The sequence below is a fragment of the Equus quagga genome, chromosome 14 (genome assembly GCF_021613505.1).
Source record: "Equus quagga isolate Etosha38 chromosome 14, UCLA_HA_Equagga_1.0, whole genome shotgun sequence".
Lineage (NCBI taxonomy): Eukaryota > Metazoa > Chordata > Mammalia > Perissodactyla > Equidae > Equus > Equus quagga.
In genome coordinates this window covers 86639002-86665790 of record NC_060280.1, presented here as the reverse complement: position 1 = coordinate 86665790, position 26789 = coordinate 86639002, and the positions used below count along the sequence as shown (strand labels likewise).

The 26789-nt window shown below is 43.1% G+C and overlaps 1 protein-coding gene across 1 annotated transcript; it reads left to right on the top strand.

Moving 5' to 3' along the window:
• The first annotated feature begins 2358 nt into the window (after positions 1–2358).
• On the top strand, positions 2359–16212 carry LOC124225641 (zinc finger protein 670-like). The gene is made up of 4 exons (XM_046638287.1): positions 2359–2481; positions 14227–14353; positions 14559–14619; positions 15438–16212. The coding sequence occupies exons 1-4, from the start codon at positions 2479–2481 to the stop codon at positions 16210–16212; spliced, it is 966 nt and encodes a 321-aa protein (XP_046494243.1). The 5' UTR covers positions 2359–2478.
• Positions 16213–26789: the final 10577 nt, after the last annotated feature.

Sequence of the window (26789 nt, the reverse complement as noted above, 5' to 3'; positions counted from 1 at the left end):
GTACCACAATCAAAAGCAAAACTTTTAAGCCAAGAGAGTGAAAACACAACCCATAGAATGGAAGAAAATTCTGCAAATCGTAATTCTGATAAGGAACTTGTATCAAAAATACCTAAAGACCTCTTCAAACTTAATTAGGAAAAGTCAAAATCTCTATTTAAATATGGTAAAGGATCTGAATACACTGTTTTTCAAGGAAGATAGGGAAATGCTCCAGAGCGTATGAAAAGATTCTGGGCATCCTTAATGAGGAAGGAAACGCAAATCAAAACCCAGTGAGATACCACTTCACCCCCACCAGGATGGCTGCAATCAAGATGTGAGGTAAGAACAAGTGTTGTTGAGGATGTATTTAGAAATTTGAACTCTCACACGTGGGTGGTGGGAATGCAAAATGGTGTAGTTACTGTGGAAAAAGGTCTGTTAGTTCCTCAAATATAAAAACTAAAATTACCATGTGACCCATCAATTCCACTCCTGGGTACTTAGGCACATTGTGTGTGTGTGTGTGTGTGCGTGTTTGTGTGTGTGTGTGTGCGCGGTGGTGAGAAGACTTCATCCGCTGTCTTAGCAAATTTCAAGTATACAAATTGTATACATATATCAAGTCATCGCACTGTGATCTCTCAATATGGACAGGTGTGTTGTTCAGTTATCCCTTGATAAAGCTAAGGGGTGGGGGAAGAGTTTCCAGGTGCATCCGACAGTTACAAAAAGACGTCATTTTTCTTGTATCAGGGAAGGTAGGTCAATGGCCTTAGATGTGGATATTAGAGCCGTTAACATTTGAGAGGTCTCTAGGGACAAGGGCAAAAATTGATCTAAAATAAATTTCCTTCCAGTGTCAAATGTACACCTGAGGCTTTAATGAACACATGTCACACCCTGTGGTTACACTGAGAAGAGTCCTTGCACCCAGCCTAGGCTGTGGGATTCAAACTTCCCACCAGAGCCAAGTGTTCTGGGGTATTTTATCTTTTCTTTTCTTTTTTGGTGAGGAAGTAGGGCCCTAAGCTATCTGTTGCCTGTCTTCCTCTATTTTGTATGTGGGACACCGCCAGAGGGTGGCTTTCATGAGTGGTGTGTAGGTCCACACCCAAGAACTGAACCTGCGAACCCTAGACCACCTGAAGCAGAGCGTGTGAACTTAACCACTACACACTGGGCCAGTCCCCATGGAGTCTTTATCTTCAGTAGCAAGTGAGTGGGGTGGGGAGGGATGGGTGGAAGGCTCATTGCTAACAAGGATCACTGAATAAAAGGGAGCCTGACCCTTTATGACAGATGGTGAGGTCACATTTAAGTGTCAGCATTTTTCAACAAGGGTCAGAGTTCCACATTTGGTCTCACAGCCCGTGGTATCACAAGCCTGTGGCCCCTAGAGGACATAAAATCCCAGTATTTCCACGTGGCCTGGCCTGGGTCACCCTCATGGCCTGTGATGAGGATTATTTCAGGCTGGTTACTTTTAAAAACAGTGCAGAAGGGAAGGAGGCTCTGAGGAGTGGAATTTCCTTGCCCTTTGATGAGAGACATTTGCATTTTTGAAGGAAGTCTCCATCTGTGGGGGTGTTTCCCTCTCTGCACCAGGAGGAAGTGGGGATGACCTTATCTCTAGAAACTTTTAATGGGGACGGCAAGGACTTGAGTCTTGTTTATGGTGCTGGTCTGGTAACCTCATGTAGCTGACTTCCCCCACCACCAACATCCTCCGGGAAGCATAGGACATCCTGACTTAATCTGATCTGATTCTTATCTAAAGTTATAGGACCACCCAATAACCAGACCCCACCTGCACTGAGACCATTTTAACAACTTTTTACATATTCTTTCCTTTGTCTTGTAAAGAGATAACTCACTTACCTATACCTTAAGTTTAGCTCCAACCCTCAACACACTGCAGCAGCTCTTTGCTGCCCATGGGTTCTGTCCCCATGCTATTCCATACTATTCTCGGAATAAAAGAGTACTACTGCCAGACCTTGAGAGTCCAAGAAATCTTTCTTTGGATTCCTCTGCTCGCGAGCCCGCATCAGTCTGTACTTGAGCCGTTTGAAACTCAGTCAGTCCTTCCCCCAGCACACCTGGACCCCTGAGTTCACAAAGAGGTGGGTGGAAACAATAGAGGCAGCCCCAGGCCAGGAAAAAGTTCCGTTTAAATGCAAATCTGCCGGGTGACTCTGGTTCCAGCCGCCAGCCTAGGTAGGTTTCCTGAGCCCTGCAGCCTCCCACCTGCTGTCACTCTGGCACGAGGGGGCGGGGAGTTCACGACTGTCCAATCAGAGGAGCCGCTGGCGCAGGTGGGTGGGGCCATGGACTGGACTTCTTGTGAAGGCGGCTTCCGGCTGCTGCCGCGCTGTGGGGAGGTGTTGTCTGGCCTACGGGTCCTGGTGGCTCTGCCGCAGCCTCTGTCGCGCTGTGACCTGCACTGGCCGTGGGGGTTGTAGGAAGGACTCGGGGGACCCAGGAGCCCTAGAAATGGTGAGTATGCGGCCCCGGGGTGAGGACGCGGGAGGAGGGGCTGGTTGAAGCGGCGGGGCGGGCCGGGCCTCCCGCGGTCCCCTCCGGGGTCTGCGGCCCCGAGTCCGCGGTGGCGCCGCTCGGCCCTCAGGCCCCTCCGGCCGCAGCGTGGGGGCGGGGCCGGCAGCCGGGCCCCGGGCGTCCTGTGGTCCCTGCGCGCGGCGACTTGGGCGGGAGCGTCTCTGGGCAACTGTGCGCCCGCAGCCCCGCGAGTCCCAGACGGTGCGGGGCCCGCGGGAGGGTCCGCAGGACAGTCGGGCCTCGGTCTGCGGGGTCCGTGAGCGGAGGGGCTGCGGTCTGTGGGTCCCCAGGGCCTCCTTTCTCCCCAGGGGGCACCCGTTTTCTCCTGAGTTTTCCAGTTGTTTGGGGTGCAGCGTCTCAATCCACAGTCCTTTCCCCAAAGGCTGGCACTTCTTGGGACTGACAGTAAATCCATAAATTTCCAGATGCCTCCCCGCACTCCCAAAGCGACTTCCCCTCTTTTATTCACAGGATCCTCATCAACATTTCGTCATCCAGGGCGCATTTCAACCAGACCTAATATTTTAACGGTTTATCATTATCCACCAGAGCCATGGATGGCTCTATCTTTTTTTTGGTTAAGATTTTTATTTTTCCTTTTTCTCCCCAAAGCTCCCCCCCCCCCCATAGTTGTATATTTTAGTTGTGGGTCCTTCTAGTTGTGGCATGTGGGACGCCGCCTCAGCATGACCTGATGAGTGGTGTCATGTCCGCGCCCAGGATCCGAACCCACAAAACCCTGGGCCACCGAAGCAGAGCGAGTGAACTTAACCACTCGGCCGCAGGCCCAATAGGATGGCTCTATTTTAAACGTTATATTTGTCTGTGTGATTCAGACTCTGGGAGCAGAGAAGTCAAAAGAAAGATTTTTTTGGACTCTCAAGGTCTGGCAGTAGTGCTCTTTCATTGAGAGAATAGTGGGGGGACCGGACCCATGGGCAGTAAAGAGCTGCTGCCTGAGGACAGGACCGGACCCCTCGGCAGTAAGAGCTGCAATGGATTGAGGGCAGGGCTAAACTTATAAGGCATAGCTATGTGAGTTATTCCTCTACAAGACAAAGGAAAGATCCTGTAAAAAAGTTGTGGGTCCGGCCCGTGGCACAGCGGTTAAGTTCGCATGTTATGCTTTGGTGGCCTGGGGTTCACCGGTTGGATCCGGTGCTGACATGGCACCGCTTGGCAAGCCATGCTGTGGTAGGCGTCCCACATATAAAGTGGAGGAAGGTGAGCACGGGTGTTGGCTCAGGGCCAGTCTTCCTCAGCAAAAAGAGGAGGATTGGCAGCAGAGCAAAAAAAAACAGTCATTGAAATGGCGGGTGCAGGTGGGGTCTGGTTATTGGGTGGTCCTGTACCTTTAGATAAGAATCAGATTGGATCAGGTCAGGATGTCCTGTGCTTCCCGGAGGATGATACAGATTGCTATGCAGGGCAGGACGCCTTGGGCTTCTTTCCCTGGGGCAGCCTCGATCCTCATCATGTGGATATTGTACATGAGAGGAAAGCAGAGAATAATCATCTGGAACCTCATTGCAGCAAATCCTTGTTCCTCTCCCCAAGGATCATCTGGGCCCAGACATCCTATGCTGTGGGTGGAGGTTCCTGTTGAAAAAATGTCGTGGGCGATCGGTCCCATTGGCATCCGCCCACCCCCCATTTGTGAATGAGAAAAAATTATTCACTTATTTAAGTCTTGGTTTTTCAATAAGGGTAAATACATTTACTGAACAGACCTTGGAAGACACTATAAAATAGTTCCAAACAGAAAACAAAGAAGTGAATTTCAGGAAAAATATAATATTCGTTGGTTACATCCCATTTGTTAAGAATACTTGTTTCACTCTGTCTTCACCTGAGCATGTGTAGTAAGTTTCTGAGATCTGTTCTTTACTTTTGGATGTTTTCAAATGAAATTCCAGGGCTTAGACATGCTGAACACAAGCGTTCAACTGTCATGTCTTGTCACGGAAATAATGTCACCAGAAGACCAGGAACAGAGTTGTCATCCCAAAGCGTGCGTCTTTGGCATAAGGGCTATTTTGAGCTGATTTTTATTAAAAAATAGCAGACAGAGGCAAAGCTCTGAAAACCTAGAAGTTACCCTTTTGTAAGGGAAGTTTACATTTAAGAGAAACGTCCCTTTGTAAGGGTGCCTCCCTCTCTGTGCCAGGAAGGGCAGGATGACTCTAGATCTCTAGAAACTCTTTATCCGTGGAGAAGGCAAGGAGTTAAATCTGCAGGACAGCTTGCCCCTTGTTCACTGTGCTTTTCCTGCTGACCTCCCGATCTTAACAGCAGGACGGCAGGACGTTAGAGCTCTTTGTCACAGGAGGTGGCCAGCCAGGAGCCTGAGCGGAAGAGAAGGTTTTGATCTGCCAGTCAGACCTCACCCTGCCAGGTCTTTGCATCCCAGCCGGCCCTCCCTGCTCCCTTAAGCCTCAGCCCACGCTCTGGATGAGGGAGACGGAGTTGAGAGCCTGTCCTCCTGTCTCCTTGCCAATCGATGGCACCATCAATTGTTTCTTCTCTCACAGACTGGTGTGCTGTGGTCTCAGCTTCTGTGCACATCAGGTGGCGAGCCCTCGCTCAGTAACAGTAGTAATTGACATTTTTTCTTAAAGGAATAGACATTTGTGCTTTTCTAGTTGAAGTGGTAGAAATACCTTACACTTTTCTTCCCTACTTTCCATGGAAGGACTGCGTTTAGGTGATTTTGCTGGATTATTGAAACACTGGGTTTGTGTCATTTAAAATAATGATGTTCCAAAGCCTCTCCGGTGGGGAGCAGAGGCCCCCAGTCCAAGACTCAAGCTAAGGCCCCCTTGGGCCTGCAGAGGGAAGGCCTTGAAGGCCCAGTTGTCCTTCCTGGGGGTCCTCCCCCTGCAGGTGTCCTCCTGCTCACACCCCCATGGAAGGAGCCCTTATCCTGAGAGGAGCTGCAGAGCCCTGGAAAGCTGGGGGAGCACGTGCTCATGGGGTGGGGAGTGACGCCCTGTCTGAGGTTGTAACTGTGGTTCCTTAGGCCGGGACATTGTAGATGTTGTTTGAGTTTTGCACCCACACTGTAGGTGCACTGAGAGTGTAATCTGTGCACCGTGAGAAAGTCTGAAGATCAGGTGTTCCATCCTGTGAACAAAGAGTTCATGAATTTGGAGGTCATGTGGGTCAGAAGCTTAAACTGAATCCGGCTGAGAGTTTCCTCAGTTGTGAGAGTGGGAGCCTGGGGGAGGCAGTGCTTCCATGCTCACAGGAGAGGGAGGGTGTGTGGGGCTCCCAGAGTTCATTCCTGTGGCTGCTCAGGGGTCCCCACCCTCCTTCACCAGGGACTGAAACTCTCCAGCAGTTCTGTCTCCACTGGGAGAGTCTATACCTCAAGTCTGGGAATATGGTCCCTTTCTGAGTGTGGGTTTCCTTGTGAACTGCAGGCCAGCAGGCTGCTTGTATGAGCTGACTGGAATATTCCTGTTTCTGTCCTCGGATTCCTTGATCAGTTGAAGATTGCCATCCTCTGATTCTAATCTCTGTTTGCACTTGAGGTTTGAAAATGTAATGTCAGAGATATGATGTGAGCAAGGCAAGAAAATTGTGGAAACAATTTTTTTCCATTTAGACAAGAGAACCTCAAGATGTGAGATGGGTGTATTTCAGTTCTCAGGTGCATTTTCCATGTTTAGGTCAGTTTTGTGTGTCCATGTCCCTAGAGAACTTTGACTTTTAAAAGGCTATAGTATTCCTAAGGCAAGTGAATTTTATTTATTTTCTTATTGTTTGTGTGTGAGTGTGTGTGTGAGAGGAAGGTTGTCGCTGAGCTACCGTCTGTGCCCATCTTCCTCCATTTTATGTGGGATGCTGCCACAGCCTGGCTTGATGAGGGGTGCTGGGTCCACATCTGAGATCCAAACATGCGAACCCCAGAGCACCAAAGCAGAGCAAATTGAACTTAACCACTATGCCACCGGGCCAGCCCCTGAATTCTATTTTAATGGATGTGGGGAAAAGGCACTTGAATTTCTCTTTTCATTGATATGAGGAATCAGGTCAGAGCTTGTGTAAATCTTTGGAATTCCTAGTTTATTTCAGGGCTTAATTGCAAACCCCTAAGGTATTATAATATGCTACTCCTTCCTAAAAATGTTCCCAGGGTAAATATAGTGTAGGCGGAAACAAAAATGCCCCTTGTCTTTTTTGTTAGAAAGAGCTTGGTAAATTTTTTATGGTTTATGGTTTTATATCCATTAATGTTTAAAGGATTCAATCTTGAAATGGTTTCCTATGTAGAAATGTTAACACTAAAAGTTATTTAAAATTAATGATCAAACATAGGAAAATATGGCATATATAAATGTCTCTCCTTATTTTATTTTATTTTGTTTTTGAGGACGATGGGCCCTGAGCTAACATCCGTGCCCATCTTCCTGTATTTTATATGTGGGTCGCCTGCCACAGCATGGCTTCACAAGCGGTGCATAGGTCCATGACGAGGATCCAAATTGGCGAACCCCAGGCCGCCAAAGCGGAGCATGTGGACTCAACTGCTATGCCACTGGGTGTGCCCCGGTCTCCCCTTATTTCAAGTGAATAATACATGGGAATGTTTTTTCCTTTTTTTGAGAAAGATTAGCCCTGAGGTAACTGCTGCCAATCCTCCTCTTTTCGCTGAGGAAGGCTGGCCCTGAGCTAACATCCGTGCCCATCTCCCTCCACTTTATATGTGGGACGCCTACTACAGCATGCCTTTCCAAGCGGTGCCATGTCCGCACCTGGGATACGAAGCAGCCAACCCTGGGCCACCGAAGCGGAACATGGGCACTTAAGCGCTGGGCCACCGGGCTGGCCCCTGCATGGGAATGTTTAAAAAAGTTGTAAGAGAGGACAGTAACTCAAGAGAACCTCCTGCCCACATGCCCTGCCCCACTCCTGCTCTTCCTCCAGCCACTCTCCAATGACCAGTTTTGCTCACTGCTTCATCATCCTGTTAGTGTTTCTTTCTATAAAAACAAGCCAGTACGAATGCCTATTTTTGTCCCTCAAGTTTGTTCTTGTAATGAGTGGCCAGGGTTTGATGCTGATGATGTTTGATGACTGAACACTTAAGCCTCGCCCTCCCTTTTCCCCTGGGCCTTCTTACCTGGACAGGCTGATGAGAAAGCCTGGAGGCTCCTGCACTGTGGGCTGCTGCTTGCTGGGCAGCTCCTCCTGGGCGCTGTGCTGCCCTGGGTTGCACTGTTGACCCCACCAAGCCTGGGTTCTAACTGCAGAGGACACTGAGTTGGCAGTTTTGGAAATTCCTGTCCTCTGAGAGCAGGAGTCTGTGAATCTGGCCCTCCTTAATGTGATTTTCTGTCAGTGTCTTGGGTGGCATCTGTCTGTGTGTTGAGAGTGAAGGTGAGACAGAGGCTGGAGTCGCCTTAACATTAGGGGTAGTCTGCGCTTATGAGGATGATTGTACCCTGTCACTGAGCTGAGCCCATCTGATGGTTGCTCCTACAAGAGCAATTATTTCAGAGAGAAGGAAGGGCCAGGAAAGTGCAGCCAGCAGGAAGCAGGATTCCAGAGGGCTCCCCAGCGCCCCCAAGTCACTCTGCTGCTGCTCCCAGCCCTGTACCTGTTGCCGCAAAGATCCCGACCCTCTGGGTTATGGTGGACCAACCACAGTCTGAGTTTGGCCCAGTGAAGAGATTAATTCAACCCAACTTAAGCCCAGGCACCTGAAACTCTATAAAGCAACCAGTTCTCTTGCCCCTTTGTGGTAAAAGAACTCTGGAAACCTCTTGACTCAGAGATCCCCAAAATAGAAGTCAGAGTCACACTGGTCTGTACACTAATAGGTCTACAATAGCAGGACGCTCGTCATCCACCTTGGGGTTCTGCCACTACTGACAGTGACCATGGCACTTCTCAGAGGATCCAGTGCTGTGCTCCCCAACAAGGCATTCGATGGAAGTTTCCCCTCCCCTGTGGGTCTCAGGCTCCTAGAGCACAGACTGGCTTATTGAAATATGTTGAAGTTCTTGCACAACTAGAAGGACCTACGACTAGAATATACAACCGTGTACTGGGGGCTTTTGGGAGAAGAAGAAAAAAAGATTGGTAACAGATGTTAGCTCAGGGCCAGCCTTGAAAAGGAAATAACTTGAAGTTAGTTGAATGAGAGATGTCCTGTTTCAGTAAAAAAGGGGTGAATTGGATGAATTACAGTGCACGGTGCACGTTAGCATTGACTCTGTGTGTTACACACTGTGTGGGTTTTGGCAAATGTATAATGACCTAGACTCATCATTTCTGTATCATGGAGTGTAGTTTCGCTCCATAAAACTCCTCTGTCCTCCATTTATTGACTCATCCCTCCCTCCAACCTCCAAATCCTTCTCAAGTAAAGATCCTTCTAGTGGCTCATACTTTTGTCTTTTCCAGAATGTCATATACTTGGAATCATACACTGCATAGCCTTGTCACAATAGACTTTTAAGGTTCCTCCGTGTGTTTCCATGGCGTGATACCTCATTTCTTTTTATCATTGGATGGTGTTTCATTGTTTGGATGCACCACTGATTGACTGTTCGATACTTGAAGGACATCTTGTTGAAAATTCTAACTCTTGCCAATTATGAGTAAAGTGCTTCTAAACATTCTTATGTAGGTTTTGTGCGAACATAAGGTTTCAGCTCGTTTGGGAAAATACCATGGAGCGTGATTGCTGGCTCTTAGTCTATGTAGTGACAGCGTATTTTATTCTGAAAGAAGGTTCCTGTCTTGCAGTGTGGGTGTTCCAAATCCCGTTTCCACCCGCGATGAACTAGGATTCCCTGTAGCTTTGCATCTTCACTGATACTTGCTGTTCTGAATATTTTGACTTTTACCCACTTAATAAGTGTTTAGTGATCCCCATTGTTGTTTTCTTTGCAGTTTCCTAATGACATTTGATGTGGAGCATGGTTCAGATTGCTTATTTCCCATCTAGATCTCTTCTTTGGTGAGCTGGCTGCAGATCTTTTGCCCATTTTTAATTACATTTTTCTCCTCTGACTATTACGGTTTAAGAAGTCTTTGCATATTTCAGATAGCAATCATTTATCCAATAAATGTTTCACAGAGATTTTCTCTGACTCTGAATGGTGTTGATCTTCTCTTTACACCATCTTTCTCAGAGGAGGAGTTTTTTGTTTTACATAAAATTGTAAAATTTCTGGCGTTTTCTCTTGTGGACCTTGCTTTTGGTTTTCTATGTGAAAATTCATCAACAAACACAAGGTCATCCAGATTTTCTTCTGTGTTATCTTGTAGGAGTTTATTCCTTTGGCATTTTACATTGAGATCTGTGATGTGTTTTGACTTAATTTTCATGAAAAGTGTAAGGCCTGTGTCTACATTTGTTTTGTGCGTGTGTATTTGCATGTGGATATCCACTATCTCTCCCACTGTTTGTTTAAAATGCTTTTTCATTTGAATCTCCTTTCCTTCTTTGTCAAAGATCAGTTGACTCTATTCGTGTGGGTCTAGAAGGAAAGCAGACTTGCTGTACTCTCTTATTAATCCCAGGAGTCGTTTCTGTCATTGTGAATACTTCCAGTTGTTGCATAGAGACAGTCATATCATATGGAACAAACGCCATCAATTTAGCTACAGGGTTTGTGAAGATGTTCTTTCTCAAGAAGTGGAAGTTGTCCTCTGTTACTAGTTTATCATAAATGGATGTTGCATTGCATCAAATCTTATTTTATATTCATTTCCCCTCCTTTCCCTTTTGATACTAGTAACTTCTGTCTTCCCTCTTCTCTTTGTTATCTTGACTGGATATTTCCCAATTTTATTGGTCTTGTGAAACAAGGAGCTTTTTTCTTTTCATTTTCTCCATTGATTTCCCACAATGACATTCGTTTCCTTTCTTATTTTATTATTTCTTTTATTGTGCTTGCTTTGGTTTTAACTTGCTCTTCTTTTTATTCTTTGCTAAGGTAGAAGCTTACATTAGTCATTAGAGATTTTTGTTTTTTTCCAGTGTATTTGTTTGATGGCATAAATTTCCCCCTGGATACTGCTTTCGCTACATCCAAGAACCTTTGCTATGTTGTGTATTCATTTTTTTAATTCAAAATAATTTTTCATTTTTCTTGAGACTTCTAGTTTGGTACTGTGTAGTATTTAGAAGTGTATTTCTGAATCACCGCCTATGAGGGGGTTTTCCAACTATTTCTGGTATTGCCTTCTAGAGGAATGCCTATGTGGTGTGAGAGCCTATTTTGTATGATTTCTGTTCTTTCATATTTGTTAAGGTGTGCTTTATGTCCCAGGGTGTGGTTTGTTCTGGTGAATGTTCCATGTGAACCTGAGAAGAATGTATATTCTGCTGTTCTGTGAAGTATTCCATAGATTACAATGAAACCCAGCAGTTTCGCAGTGCTCTGCATTGCGCCTCTGTCCTTCCTCACTTCCTGCCTACTGAAATTTCTAATTCCGGATGAGGGGGTGTTGACTTCTACAGCTGTGGTACTGGATTTGTCTCTTTCTCCTGCATTCGGTCAGTTCCTCCCTGAGGTGTGTTGCCCCTCTTTTGTTAGGCAGCTGCACATGCAGCGTTGCTGTGCCTTCTCAGAGAATAGGCCCCTTTATCAGTACCTACTGCCCCTCTATCTCTGCATCTTCCTCAGTTTGAAATCCGCATTGTCTGTGATGTCTGTTCCTCTGGCAGCTTCCTTTGGATTCGTGTTGGCATGGTCTGTTCTTCTCCATCCCTTTACCTTTGATCTCTCTCTGACTTTATGCTTAGAGTGGGCTTCTTGTAGACAGCATACAGTGGTATTTTTTGAACTCTATTACTGTGTCTTTCCGTTGTAATGAGACCATTGATGATTAAAGTGGTTAATGATTCAGTTGGATTAATATTTACCAAAATTTTTACTTTTTCCATTTTTACCCTTGTTTTTGTCTTTTTGCCACTTTCTCTGGCTAAAATTGAGCATTTACTGTAATTCTCTTTTTCCCCTCTCTTAGCATATCAGTTACACATTTTTTAAAATACACATTTTAGTGGTTGCCCTTGAGTTTTTAGCGTACATTTACAACTAACCCCCCCGCCAAGTGACACTGTGCCATTTCACGTGTGCAAGTACCTCTTAACACCCTGTCCCCAATTTCCCTTTCCCTGTGTCTTGTCACATTGCTGTCATTTATTTCTCTTGTCCATAAGCTTCTCATTGCCAAATACATTCTTCCTGACATTAGTTTAAACAAAGTGTCATCTGTTGTATTAATTATAAGAAACAGAAAAGATATGTCCCCTCATTTTTTCTTCTTCTAATTCCCTACCTTTATCATTTACATTCTTTCTGATAAACTTTCCAACAATTTCATTCTAAGTATGTGTACTTGGGCCAAATTTCCTCAAATTTTGTCTCAGAAAGTCCTTATTTCTTCTTTGTACTGCAGGATAATTTTGCTTGACCGAATTCTAGGAAAGTGGGTTTTATTTTCAACACTTTAAATCTTTCAGTCTCCTCTGCTCTTGTTGCATGGTTTTTGAGAAGTGGTCCAATTTAATTCAAATCTTTGTTTCTTTCTGTCGAAGGTGTGTTTCTTCTCTGGCATTTTTCAGTACATTGTCTGTGATGTGTCTGTAGTTTCAGTGTGATACCCTTGGGTGTGCACTTTTGTACTTTATTGTGTTTAGTGTTCTGTGAGCTTCCTGGATGGACAGTATGCTGGCTAGCATTGATTTTAGGATATTTTGGTGATTATTAATTCATGTTTTCTTCTGTCTGTCTCTTTTCCTTCAGGTATTCCCATTATCTGTATTTTAAGCCTTCCTTTAAAGAGGGTTGTCCTAGGCTTCATGGAAATTGTGTTCTGTCTTTTTTTTGTCATTTTTGCCCTTGCATTAGACTCTGGTGAATTAGATTTTTTTTTTTTTTTTGTAGTACACGTCTTCTTAAGTACAGAATATGTGGGGCATATTTCAAAACACCATCTTTCTTTTTTGTCTTTCCCAAGTTTGGAGACTCTGGTTTGTCCTATGACCTCAAGGCTCTCCCCGATCTAAGAATGGTTGTCCATGTCAAGTTTGTTCATTTTCTTGTGAGATCAAGAATGACAGTGTCTAAGCTCCTTAGGCGCAGGATCAGAAGTCGGCAGGGCATCATCCAGAGTGGCTGCTCAGGAAACACTTCCTCTTGAAGTTGAACAAAGGAAATTTTGTGTTCTTTTGGGTGAAACTACTGTTAAATCCTTCATGAGTTTTATAATCATGGGCAGATTTAACATCAAACCATTGTGGACTTTAAGGAGCTCCCTTGCAATCTGCAGCTCTTTTTTTTTTTTTTCTAAGGTTTGGTACCTGAGCTAACAACTGTTGGCAATCTAATTGTGGTTTTTTTCGCCTCCAATTCCCCCAGTACTAGTTGTATATTGTAGTGGTGAGTGCCTTTGGTTGGGCTATGTGGGACGCCACCTCAGCATGGCCTAACGAGTGGTGCCATGTCTGCACCCAGGATCCAAACCTGTGAAACCCTGGGGCGCCAAATAGAGTGCGTGAACTTAACCACTCGGCCACGGGGCTGGCCCCGATCTTCAGCTCTTAACCTATCCCTCAAGGGGAGCAAACATCAGGGTACACTGTTAGCATTTGATCAGAAAGAGCTTTTATGACACATTATTGTCTCACAATGTGTTGTTTTTTTTTTTTTTGAGGAAGATTAGCTAAGTACTGCCAGTACTCCTCTTTTTTGCTGAGGAAGCCTGGCCCTGAGCTGACATCCATGCCCATCTTCCTCTACTTTATATGTGGGACGCCTACGACAGCATGGCTTGCCAAGCAGTGCCATGTCCACACCCAGGATCCGAACCAGCAAAACCTGGGCTGCCGAGAAGCGGAACTTGTGAACTTAACCTCTGCGCCAACGGGCCAGCCCCTAACAATGTGTTCTAAAATTGGTGAGAAGTAGCTTTGAGGCCCATGAGTATAGTGATACTATGGTCTAAGTTTTCATGACTTCTTCCTTGTGCCTGAGCTCTCAGTTCATAATAATTCCAGCCCCATCAAATCATCCAGAGTGAGAAAGGTAGAACTGAGTCTATGATAGATACTACACAAGTTAAAAACACTGTTGCACCAGAACAATATTTACATTCAGCCAGCTGCATGTGATTACCTGTAATGGCCTGGAGTAGTTTAGGTCAATGTGGGCAGCTGGGCTTGGTGAAAGTGTGATTTCACAGGTCTGCTGGACTCTCAGTTTGGAGATGGGACCAGAACAAAAAGCTTCCAGTTGTTCTCTATGTTTTTATTCACTGAAATATCACGTAGATTTCATCCTCTGCCTCATGGAGTGCTGTAACCGGTGGGTAATATGGAAGAAGATGAAAGAACTTTTCTTACAAAGAATCATTGGTCCACAAATGATATTTGTTTCATTTGTATAGCATTTCTGTCATTTCCCAACATGTTCTGGAACTTGTGATTAGAGAGGAATCGGATGGAATGTGATCACAGTAAAAATGTGTATTTCCATGTGTTCATAATATTGTTAAATTGATGAGCATTGTGTACAGAAAAAAGGGAGTTTGTGATGATCACACACAGAATGAATGTTTGGAGATAAGATAATCCCATGTAACCTTCCCAGAATTGGAGTCTAGATCCCCAGTGCTGTCAGGCTCATGTATCCTACTCTACACATGTTTGTGATGTTTTAGGACTCAGTGGCCATTGAGGACGTGGCTGTGAACTTCACCCCAGAGGAGTGGGCTTTATTGGATCCTTCACAGAAGAAACTCTACAGAGATGTGATGTGGGAAACCTTCAGGCACCTGGCCTCAGTAGGTAAGAACGAGGACATTCCTTCAGGTCATCAATGAAAGAACAAGTGGTTCTTGCCCATCATCAATGTTCTAAGATGTAGAATGTGGAAAGGGGAGGTTGTTAGTAAATAAAGTAGAAATGGCCGTAGATTAGCATAAACTTAGAATCTAGAAATTTGTGTGTAATTTCTAATATTTGGAATAAACTTTGTGAGTCTGCATTTCAGGAAGAACATGGGAAGATTGTGATCTTCAAGATCAGTACAAAGACCAGGGGAGAAAAGTAAGGTGAGTCACACAATAGAAAGCTCTGTCTCATGTGAGAATCCTTGTATGTTAAGAAATTGTTTTAAAAAAGAACAAACAAAACAAATAAGCCTTGCTTCAAATTGAGCTATTCTTAGAAAATTTTCACCAAATATACTTTCTGAAGTGTGATGTAGAGGTTCACTTTTTGCAGAATATTTCACTTAGAAATAGTATTAGTGAACCCAATCTATGACTATCACTGTTTGGATAATAAGAAGGGTGAAGTCCTCTTTCAGAAAATTCAGTACATTTAATTTCAGAGAATTCACAGAAGGGAGAAAACATAAACATTTCCTATAAATCATAATAAACATAAGAAATATAAATCATTAATACAGAAATCATTAACAATATGCTTCTCATTTTTACAGAGAGCATATGGTAGGGAGAGTCTGTGAAAGTGAAGAGGGTAGTCAGTGTGGAGAAAATGTCAGCCTTCTTCCAAATCTCAGTCTGAACAAGATAACTACAGGAGCTAAACCGTGGGCATGCAGTGCATGTGGAAGAGCCTTCACGCATCATTCATCCCTTAAAACGCACATTAGATGTCACACTGAATGTAAAACATATGACTATCAAAAATATGGAGAGAAGCCATATAAATGTAAGGAATGTGGGAAAGCCTTCACTTATCTCAGTTTACTTCAAAGACATGAAAGAACTCATACTGTAGAGAAACTGAATGAATGTAAAAAATGCAGTAAGGCATTTGCGTCTTCCAGTTCGCCTCAAATACATGGAAGAACTCACCCTGGAGAGAAACCCTATGAATGTGAAATATGTCTTAAAGCCTTCAGTTCTACCACCTCTCTTTCAAAACATGACAGAACGCACACAAGAGGGAAACCCTATGAATGTAAAAAATGCAGTAAAGCATTCACTTGTTCCAGTTCTCTTCAGAGACATGAAAGAATTCATACTGGAGAGAAACCCTATGAATGTAAAAAATGCAGTAAAGCATTCACTTGTTCAGGTTCTCTTCGAGTTCATGAAAGAACTCATACTGGAGAGAAACCCTATGAATGTAAAAAATGCAGTAAAGCATTCACTTATTCCAGTTCTCTTCGACTTCATGAAAGAACTCATACTGGAGAGAAACCCTATGAATGTAAAAAATGCAGTAAGGCATTCACTTGTTCAGGTTCTCTTCGAGTCCATGAAAGAAGTCACACTGGAGAGAAACCCTTTGAATGTAAAATATGTCGTAAAGCCTTCAGTTATACCAGTTCTCTTTCAAAACATGAAAGAACTCATACAGGAGAGAAACCCTATGAATGTAAAAACTGCAGTAAAGCATTCACTTGTTCCAGTTATCTTCGAAAACATGAAAGAACTCACACTGGAGAGAAATCCTATGAATGTAAACAATGCAGTAAAGCATTCACTTGTTCCAGTTATCTTCGAAAACATGAAAGAACTCACACTAGAGAGAAATCCTATGAATGTAAAGAATGCAATATAGTCTTCACTGCTTCCAAATATCTTCTAGTCCATTTAAGAAGTCACACTGGAGAAAAAGCCTATGAATGTGAGCAAAGTGAGAAAGGCTTTAGTTCTCATGCAAACTTTTGAGGATATGCACAAATGCACACTAGAGGTAAAACCAGGTAGATAGAAACAATTTGGGACTTTTGTCATCGCACTTCTTTCTTGAAGGCATGAAAGGCCTCACTGGATTAAAACATCTTGAATGTTCAGAGCATGAGAAAGACTTCAGTTGGCCTACACCCTTCTATGTGAAACTCCCACCAAAAAGAAATGTAAATGTAAGTCATATGACAAAGCTTCATGGAAATTAATTTGTATGTGAGGTTCTAGAAAACTTTCAACAGGAAAGAGTTGTTATCAAAGTGGTAAATATATTGTATTGATAAATACCCCTACTTAAAGTGCAAGATTAGACTGGATTTCTATAAATTACTTCATAAATAAATATTGAGGTGAGATGATTCTGCTAGTCATCCTTCATAAGTAGTAAATAAGATTCATAGGTAGTTCATTTCCCTTAAATCAGTTAGTTTTAATAATGTGTTAATTGTTCTGTGTTAAGGGGGTATAGAAACATGACAGTTTGTATTTGTTGTGATTTTCTTACTGGCCTTGTATTACAGTTCCTGCATGTTCCTCATCCATTGTACATATTGTACATGTTTCAGAGAAAGCTCCTTTTTGGGGGTGGTGGGTGGAGAAGCCTGTTTTTATTTTGTGTACTATTAAACAGTTGGGAAACAATTTATGTGTGGCAAGTTTATCCAAGAGTGTACTTCCTGTGAATTGTTATTTTCCTATTTGGGCCTTTGCTGTTTGTCCTTCCTTCTGACTGGTATTTGGTGAATAGACTTTGAATTAAGTAGAGGCCTGTGGCAGGCAACAAAATCTAGAGCTGGACACATCACCCCTGTACTGCATTATGTCACTGAGGGTAATCTGAAGAGCTAGATCTTTAAGAATCTGTCCCACTGGTGGCTCCTTGTTGGAATTCCCCAATGGCCTCACTTGCATGAGATTTGGAAGGCAGAAGCACACAAAGCCTTAGGCCAATTTTCGAGCCACCACTCAGCGAGGGAGACAGTTCCATAGGAGCTTCAAGGACACCATCTTCCATCCCTTTTTCTGCATTCTTTGCCCTTCTTGTCAAGAGTATCTTGAAAAGCACCAAGAATTAGTTGATTTCCATTTTGTTAGAGATGCATTTTCCACCAGTTTCACATCAAAGATCCATTGGAGTTAGGGTCTTTCTCTAAGGCCTCTTGAGTCCACCAGGAAGCTAATTAATACCTTTGTGGTTGGGAGTACTCTCTGATTCCCCTTTTATCTTGATGATAATGAAATAAGGTCTAATGTGTATAGGAAACACCTTTGCTGTTCATAGTGCTAGTGAGCACATTTTCCTGCTTCACCATGGCATCTCCAATGGGACGTAAAAAGAAGAACCTCTGAGTTTGTTTCTCTGCTGCCTTGTGCAGCAGCTGCCTTGACCCAGTTTTTTCATGTGAGAACAATCACCTTTCTCATGTTGGGAAGACTGTGTGTGTTTCTTGTTACGTGTAGCTTGAATGTATTCCCTCGGTGTGTTGTCAATGACCTTTGAGTATATGTCAATAAAACTATGTCCATCTGTTTGGGAAACGAACACTTCTCTAGTTGTTTCATTGATATGTTTTATCAACTGTTCCAGTCCATCCTGTGTTAATATTATTGTGGATTTCATTTTTACAGACTATGTTAATATCCATTTTTGATTATGGATTTTCAGATATACTTTGCAAGGTTCTTCATTTAATCATTATACATTTTGAGTCAATTTTATCATGTGCAGACCAATTCAGGGATTTCTTCATCAGGCAAACTGTATTTCTTATTCTTTTACAGTTACAGTTTTTGTCATGAAAATAATTTCTCATGCATTTTTAAGCCAAAAATTAACCATCATGTATCCTACACAATATTTTCAATATCTCCTTTAGACTCAGCTGAGGCCTTCGAATTTAGGTAAATTGTGAGACAGTGCAAACCCAGCCAGGGAAATAGGACCACTGTGCCAATCTGAAGCCTTTCCTTCTCTGAGACTGTGCTCTTGCTGGTACTGTTTCAGCATCCCTCACAAGCCATGCAGTGTGGAGTCGGTGTACACACTGTAGCAGAGCTGAGACACAGTAGGATCTGGATACAGAGCATGAAACATACAAGTCCTGGCAGTCCTGGTGCTTCCATGTTTGTGGAAAAGCAGAAGTGACGGACGCAGTGAAGCTCTGTCTTATAGAATACAATTAAGTCCTTTGAAGAAAAGTAAAAAATAGCATTGAGCTAATAGGGAGGCTCAGGTGTGTTTATATCTTTTCTGTGAGGGTAGGAGTGAGTGAGGATGTCATTATTGTTATCTGGGACTTGAGACTTCCTATTGATCTAAGCCCCAGATATTTGTATTGTCTTTTGTTTTTAATGTCATTTGAGAGGATTTTTATATTACCATTAAATATTTAACATGTTAGCGTATTTGGCATTTTCGTTTTGCTGCTCTACAGACTGGAGTGTGCAACATACACCCCAGTAATCCATGGAGTTCCTCCTACTTAGAGAGACAGTTGCCTTCATCTGCACTGTTCTAGCTCATCTTGAGTGAGTTCTATGGGTAGAGTGACATCTCTTTGAGTCTGCTGTGATCTCCCCGTGGAAACAGCACAAAGAGCTCTGGCTGGTTAGAGGCAACCATCCCAGGAATAATTGAGTGAGCTGGAGAGAGAAGGTATGATTTTTGGTAACATCCTAATTGAGTGTAAGAGCAGAAATGGGAAATTTTCAACATCTTTTCATCACAGGAGTGGCTGGAAGTCTTTAATTTCAATAATCCAGAAAGCCCCGGAGCCCAGGTGACTGATGACAGGTTTCATTTCCGTATGCTTAGATGTCCAGCACATGGTGTGGAAAATTGGGGAAGAGCAATAACAGCTTCAAGGTTTAAAAGAGCAAAGGGAACAAACAGCAAAGTGTGAACTTATGAATTGGAGGGGTTTCAATCAAATGCATACCACAGGATTGTTCCTTTGAGGTGATGGGATTTATCTTTTGATGGCAGTATTCCTAACATTTCTGAAAACTCATGTGAGCACTTAAGTATTTTATATGTGTGTTATATATGTAATTATTAGAAAGTGAATATTATAATTGCTTTCATATTGGAAGAATGTCAAGTTCTCCTGAACCTGGAATTTTACGTGTTCAAACCTTTCCACCACTGTGGGATCCTTCCTAGGAAGATTGCAGGCCAGAGATGGATTCAGTCCTCAACGGGCCTTTCTTGCAACCCTGGCTTATTTGAGAAACACCCCCTAGGGTTGCACCTGCCCTCAGCTTAGACTCATAACTAAGAGTGAAGTGAGAGGGCTCCCAGACTCTGTCTTTGAGTTTAAATCAGGTTCGTGGACAAATCTTTGGAAATTCTGAGGTCAGAAACATGAACAAAGTATCCCAAGCAGAATCTGCTTGGGGACATCCTCGTCCATGTGCATTAGCATCAGTTGTTTTCGGTGCCATCCATAGACCATCGCCAGCTCTTCATTTCCCAGCTCAAGCCTACTCTGTGCCTGCTTACTTGGAAAAATCTTTAGAAATCCACACATGTCTCACTGTACATTTTCTCTGAGGCAACAGGAGGGGGCTGTGAGCTGAGAGGGTGACAGAAGCAGTGGTAGAAACCATGTCATGGGCACATCCTGTCAGCCACAGTGACACAGCCATCTCAAATTTATCAGATCTGCTCATTTATTCACACAACACTGAGAAATGGACTTACATTGAATTTGGAAACAAAAGGCTCTGGAATGTTTGAAATAACATTCCATTAGTGTCCCCCTCCACACAGTCCTTCTCAAAGATGCCTTAGCAGCCTCTCATTGAGCATCCAAGCGTCTCTAAACCCCCATGGTGGACATAAATTACCCAAGGGATTCTTGTACCAGAACTATTCTCTTCACAGGGTGGTGCACACCATAAGAGAAGCTACTGCTGGCAACTGACAGAATCTTTATGTAAATGGAGTCCCTTCCAGGGCCTGAGTGGATGATGCTCCAAGCCAGCTTCCCATTTTGCCTTTGGTCCTGAATGCAGGCCCTCCCAGGCTTTCTAATCAAAAGCCTCCATATTGAAGAGATGGGTATTTAAAGCATAGAGGCAAACATTGCTCCTCTGGAATATCCCATGAACAGTCGGAAGTGCTTTGTTATTCTCTGATGTGATCCATTCTGAGGAGATCATTTCCATTTTAGACACACTGCCCACTTGGAGGGTCACTTAAGAGCAAATGGGTGACCAGGGTGTTTGTAAACTTTATGGACAGTGTGCACCACCCCACCCGACAGAGTCCACTGCAGAGATGCTGCTTCTGTCACCACATCAGACAGGCCATCCTTGATCAGAGAATGGACTGAAGCCTCAGAGTGATCAGTCAAACAGCAGTCATGTTAGGAATAGAAACTTTCTTAGCCCAGAATCCAACCCGTGTGTACATTTTTACAGATCCTGGGCCTTTACCCATGATCTAGCTGTTGGTACCACCAATAGCACCAACCCCTTATCCAAGGTTGCCCACTACGTCTTAAAGAATTCTGGGAATATCTTGCCTCTCAAATACCCAACTACAAATCTGGCCGCTCCTTACTCTGCCCATATTAAACCTCAATCTGCAGAGGCTGATTTTTATTGCTCAAGGTGATAAATTAACTTGAATTTCTGACACACATATCAACACCTCAGACCTGATGGTATTAACCTTGGCCTTATTGTCCCACATAATGTGAAACCACTTACAGACCTCTAACTTAAGAGTTTAGGCAAAATTCAAGTGACATCCCTCTTCTGCCATGGTTAACCCAGTGATGGACCAGTGAAGCTGATGTGCAAAAGCAAGTCACTGGTAATAATCATCAATGGGCATACCTTCCAGGATGAGGAAGGGGTCCCTACAGCTGACAAGAGATAGACTTGGTAGGCCCGTCACCCCCATCCCCTGGGCTCCTTGCTGTGTGCACACCCTGGTAGAACTTGAAATGACAAATTACTCATGCCGTCATATGTTACCCTGCTGAAGCCAAAATGCAAGGACTTGACAAGATGCTCTAAATTTATTTATACTATCAGCTCAATTCTGAAAAGAGGAAACACTGGGCTCTCGAATAAGTTGTTCAGTGGACATTTTACCTCTTTTACCACCGCAGGCTATCCCCCTCCTAGGATGGTCTAATGGCTCCTCAGGCCAATTTGCTTTCTTCTCAATGGGCCTTCCTGCTGTTGCAGGCATTGATTAGACTCAATCCCAGTCTTCGGGGCTCATTGCTTTGTTGTCATTGTCAGGCTCAGTGGCACCTGCTAGGTAGAGACCTTTCCCTGCTAGACATTCCTGCCAGAACGGTCGCACCTACAGGTCTCTGGTTTATTGTAACAGTGCACCCTGGCCACCACTCTCGTATCCCACTGCCAAGTCTTCCCCTCACATCGCCTGTGGTTTGTGTGCCCTGCGTGTCAATACTTCATTTGGGGCACCTCCTTCAAAACCCCTCTGGCTCATTACATACAGATGTGCTGTTTTCCTACCATTTGCACTCATGTGCTCATTGTCATGGGAGTCACTACTACTGACCCGGTAAGACATGAAGTCATTCAACAAACATCATATCAGCCAATCAAGAAATGTCTCAAACACTCAAAATTCTTGTAGCAGACAGCTCGTGTTTGAGATGTTTTCCCTGAAGGAAAAGCCCCTGGCAGCCATGGTAGCTGCTGACCAGTTGGCTTTAAAGTATTTACTACCCATCTGGGGAGAGCTCTCTTCCTCTAACATGCCTGCCTGTGATATATGGGTAGGAAGCAATAACACAACAAATGAGACAACAGATTAAAATAATAATATCACTTAAGTATTTGAACACAGTTCTGGAACCATAGTTACACTTTTCTGGATCCCTCTACACCTTTGGATGATGATTCGAATTCTTTTGAGCCTTTGTCATCTTAAATACACTATGTTGTCTGTGCTTTGCACATGGATGTTTAATTAATATTCAAACCAAACGTATTTGTATAAGTAGTGGTATCATTCAGTCAACCAACCTCAGGAGTGAACACTAATAAGACACTGACCTCAGGTTTGATATTTGACTGTCAATCAGCTGTAGACACCTGCTCACCCTGTCAGGCCCAGAATGTTAAACAAGTTGTGAAGGTTGACATGTGAGCCTTTGCTTTTTATGTCTGAAGATAGGAAGCTCAGACCTTTAAAATATGAAGCCTCTAAACCTACACACCTTAAAATGCCAGCCTATTGTCCTTTGCACAAGCCACATAAAGAAGCTTTCTCTCACCCTACTCTCTTTAGAAAGCATTTTGGAGTAATAAACTTTTGTACTAACTTAATGCATGTGGTGACATAGTCCTGATGTCTGGTCTCACGAATGTAGAGTATTAATCCTGTCCCCAAAACGGCGATGATAAAACAGAAGGCAACTCATCGAAAATGTCTTTCTCATAATGCACAGGAGCCCAGTGTGGGGAATTCTTAGAAGATGAGAATAAGAAATCCAAGAGCAGGGGATGGCCCCGTGGCTGAGTGGTTAAGTTCTTGTGTTTCGTTGGTTCGGATCCTGGACGCGCACATGGCACTGCTCATCAAGCCACGCTGAGGTGGCATCCCACATGCCACAACTAGAAGGACCCACAACTAAGAATATACAACTACGTACTGGGGAGCTTTGGGGAGAAAAAGGAAAAAAATAAAAATCTTCAAAAAAAAAAAAAAAAGAAATCCAAGAGCAGATTTACTATGAAGGAGTGATGTCAGCAACATGGCAGAGTGAGCTCACCCGGGACTGTCCCCTCCAAATTACAACAAAAAGGAGCAACTGCTTTCCAACCAAAATATCCTAATAACACAGAGATTGTCAGAGACCCAGAGCAGCCAAATGACGGAGGTTGGAGAGGCAGGAGCCCCCCTTGGAGGAGCTGGAATGGGATAAGAGAGAACTTCGCTCCCTCCCTTAGAGACTGGGATTGCTTCCGTGGGTGAGGGAAGGAGCGGGGGAGGTGCTGCATTCCAGGAGATCGTCCAGGATTCCCACAGACCCCGCCAAGGGAAAGCCTCTAACTGGGGAAAGCTTTTGACCCCATCAATCCAGGGCCCTGGGAAAGCAGAGAGTGAGAGCTGATCAGAATCCAGGTCTGTGGGCAAGAGAAGGTGCCCCTCCTCCCCCAACCCATGCTGGCTGCAGCCATTGCGGCTGAAGTCGGAGGGCTCAGTACGCACTGCTCTCAACCCCCATGCAGTGGCGACAGGCTGTAACTGCAACCGAACAATAGCATAATGCGCAAAAACCGCTCCTCTACCATCCAGCAATTTATAAAAGCTCCAGACCAAAAGGAAAACAATAAAAACACAGAATCATATCCCGAGGACTTGGAAATAGGTAAACTAAGTGAAAATGAATTCAGAATAGCTATTGTCAAAATACTCAATGAGGTAAAGGGAAATATAGAGAAACAAGTCAACGAGTTCTGGAGTTACTTCACAAAAGAGAGTGAAACTATAAAGAAGAATCAATCAGAAATACTAGAGTTGAAAAACACAATGGACCAGATAAAACAGAATACGGATTCCCTGAATGCCTGTGTAGACACCATAGAGGAGAAAATTATCATAGTCAAAGATAGACAGGTTGAATGGCCCCAGACAGAGAAAGAAAGAGAATTAAGAATTTAAAAAACTGAAGAAAATCTCTGAGAAATAGCTGACTCAATGAGAAAATGCAACTTAAGAATCATCAGAATTCCTGAGGGCATGGAAAAGGAAAATGGAGCAGAAAGTGTGCTCAACAACATAATAGCAAGCGTACTTCCCAAATCTAGGGATTGAGGGAGAAATATGTGTGGAGGAAGCTTTCAGATCTCCTAGACTTGTCAATGTAAAAAGACCTATTGCAAGGCTTATAGTAGTAAAAATGGCAAAAATGAACAACAAAATAATAATACTCAGGGCAGCAAGGCAGAAGAAAATAACCTACAAATGAACCCCCATCAGACTTTCAGCAGATTTCTCTACAGAAACCTTACAAGCTAGGAGAGACTGGTATGACATATTCAAAACCTTAAAGGATAAAAATCTTTAGCCAAGAATACGCTATCCAGCAAAAATATCCCTCAAATATGAGGGAGAAATTAAATCTTTTCCAGACAAACAAAAGCTAAGGGAATTCTTAGCCACAAGACCTCCACTACAAGAAGGCCCTCATACCTGAAAAAAGTAAAAAAGGGAGAAAGGGGTCGCAAGACACAGAGTAGGGAGACAAATAGAATCAGAATAGGATAGCAAATATTCAACTATACCATTATGATAAAGGGAAGGAAATCACCAAATCAAAGACAATCCTATCACTCTTACCACAGACACACAACACAAGTTGGCTTAAGAGATGGAAATAATAATTTAGGAGGGGAGGAGGAAAGGGACTGAATGAGTCTAGGCTAAGGAAGTAAGAGACCACCAGAAAATGGAATATGTTATGCACGAGATTCTGAATACAAACTTCAGGGTAGCCACTAAACTAAAAAACAGAACAGAGACAGAAGACATAAATAAGGAAAAATCTAAGAAACCCAGCATAAGAAATTGCAGAAGTCAAGGGGTAGGCTAAAACACACAGGATGAGAAACAAAGGAAACGCAGGAAAACCGGAAAACGATTGACAGAATGACAGTATCAAGCCCTCACGCATCAATAATCACCCTCAATGTAAACGGATTGAACTCTCCAATAAAAAGACACAGAGTGGCAAAATGGCTTAAAGAACAAGGTACAACAATTTGTTGCCTCCAGGAAACACACCTCAGCTCCAAGTACAAACACAGGCTCAGAGTGAAGGGGTGGAAGTCAATATTCCAAGCTAATAGCAAACAAAAGAAAGTAGGTGTCGCAATACTTGTATCAGACAAAACAGATTTCAAGATAAGGCAGGTAAAGAGAGACATAGAGGGCCAATATATAATGATGAAAGGGACACTTCATCTAGAAGAAATAACGCTAATAAATATCTATGCACCCAACACAGATGCACCAAAGTTCATACAGCAACTATTAACAAACCTAAAAGAAGATATCAAAAATAACACAATAATAGTAGGGGACCTCAACACCCCACTCATATCAATGGACAGATCATCCAGACAGAAAATCAACAAGGAAACAGTGGAGCTAAACGAAAAGCTAAAACAGTTGGACTTAATAGACATATATAGAACACTTCATCCAAAAACAGCAGAATACACATTCTTCTCAAGCGCACATGGAACATTCTCAAGGATAGACCATATGTTGGGAAACAAGGCAAGCCTCTACAAATTTAAAAAAATTGAAATAATAACAAGCATCTTCTCAGATCATAACTCTATAAGGCTAGAAATTAATTACAAGAAAAAAGCTGAGAAAGGCACAAAGATGTGGAGACTAAACAACACACTACTGAACAAGCAATGGATCATTGAAGAAATTAAAGAAGAAATAAAAAAATACCTGGAAACAAATGAAAATGATAACATGCCATACCAACTCATATGGGATACAGCAAAAGGTGAATTAAGAGGAAAATTCATCGCAATACAGACACATCTTAACAAACAAGAAAAATCCCAAATCAGCAATCTTAATCTACACCTAACTGAATTAGAGAAAGAAGGAGAAACAAAGCCCAAAGTCAGCAGAAGGAGAGAAATAATAAAAATCAGAGCAGAGATAAATGCTATTAAACAAAAAAGGCAGTAGAAAGGATCAATGAACCCAAGAGCTGGTTCTTTGAGAAGGTAAATAAAATTGAGAAACCCCTAGGCAGACTTAGAAAGAAAAAAAGAGAGAAAGCTCAAATAAAGAAAATCAGAAATGCAAGAGGAGAAATAACAACAGACCCCGCAGAAATACAACGGATTATAAGGGAATACTACAAAAAACTATATGCCAACAGAATGGATAACCTAGAGGAAATGGATAAATTCTTGGACTCCTACAATCTCCCAAAGCTTAGTCAAGAAGAAGCAGACAATTTGAACAGACCAATCATAAGGAAAGAGATTGAAGCAGCAATCAAAATCGTCCCAAAGAATAAAAGCCCAGGCCCAGATAGCTTTCCTGGGGAATTCTACCAAACTTTCAGAGAGGATTTAATACCTATCCTTTTCAAGCTATTCCAAAAAATTAGGGAGGATGGAAAACTTCCTAACACATTCTATGAGGCCAACATCACGCTGATACACCAAAGCCTGACAAGGACAACACAAAAAAGGAGAACTACAGGCCAATATCGCTGATGAAAATAGATGCAAAAATTCTCAACAAAATTTTGGCAACCCAAATTCAGCACTACATCAAAAGGATCCTACATCATGATCAAGTGGGATTCATATGCAGGGATGGTTCAACATCTGCAAATCAATCAATGTGATACACCACATTAACAAAATGAGGAATAAAAACCACATGATCATCTCAATAGATGCAGAGAAAGCATTTGACAAGATCCAACATCCATTTATGATAAAAACTCTGAACAAAATGGGGATAGAAGGGAACTACCGCAACATAATAAAGGCCATATATGACAAACCCACAGCCAACG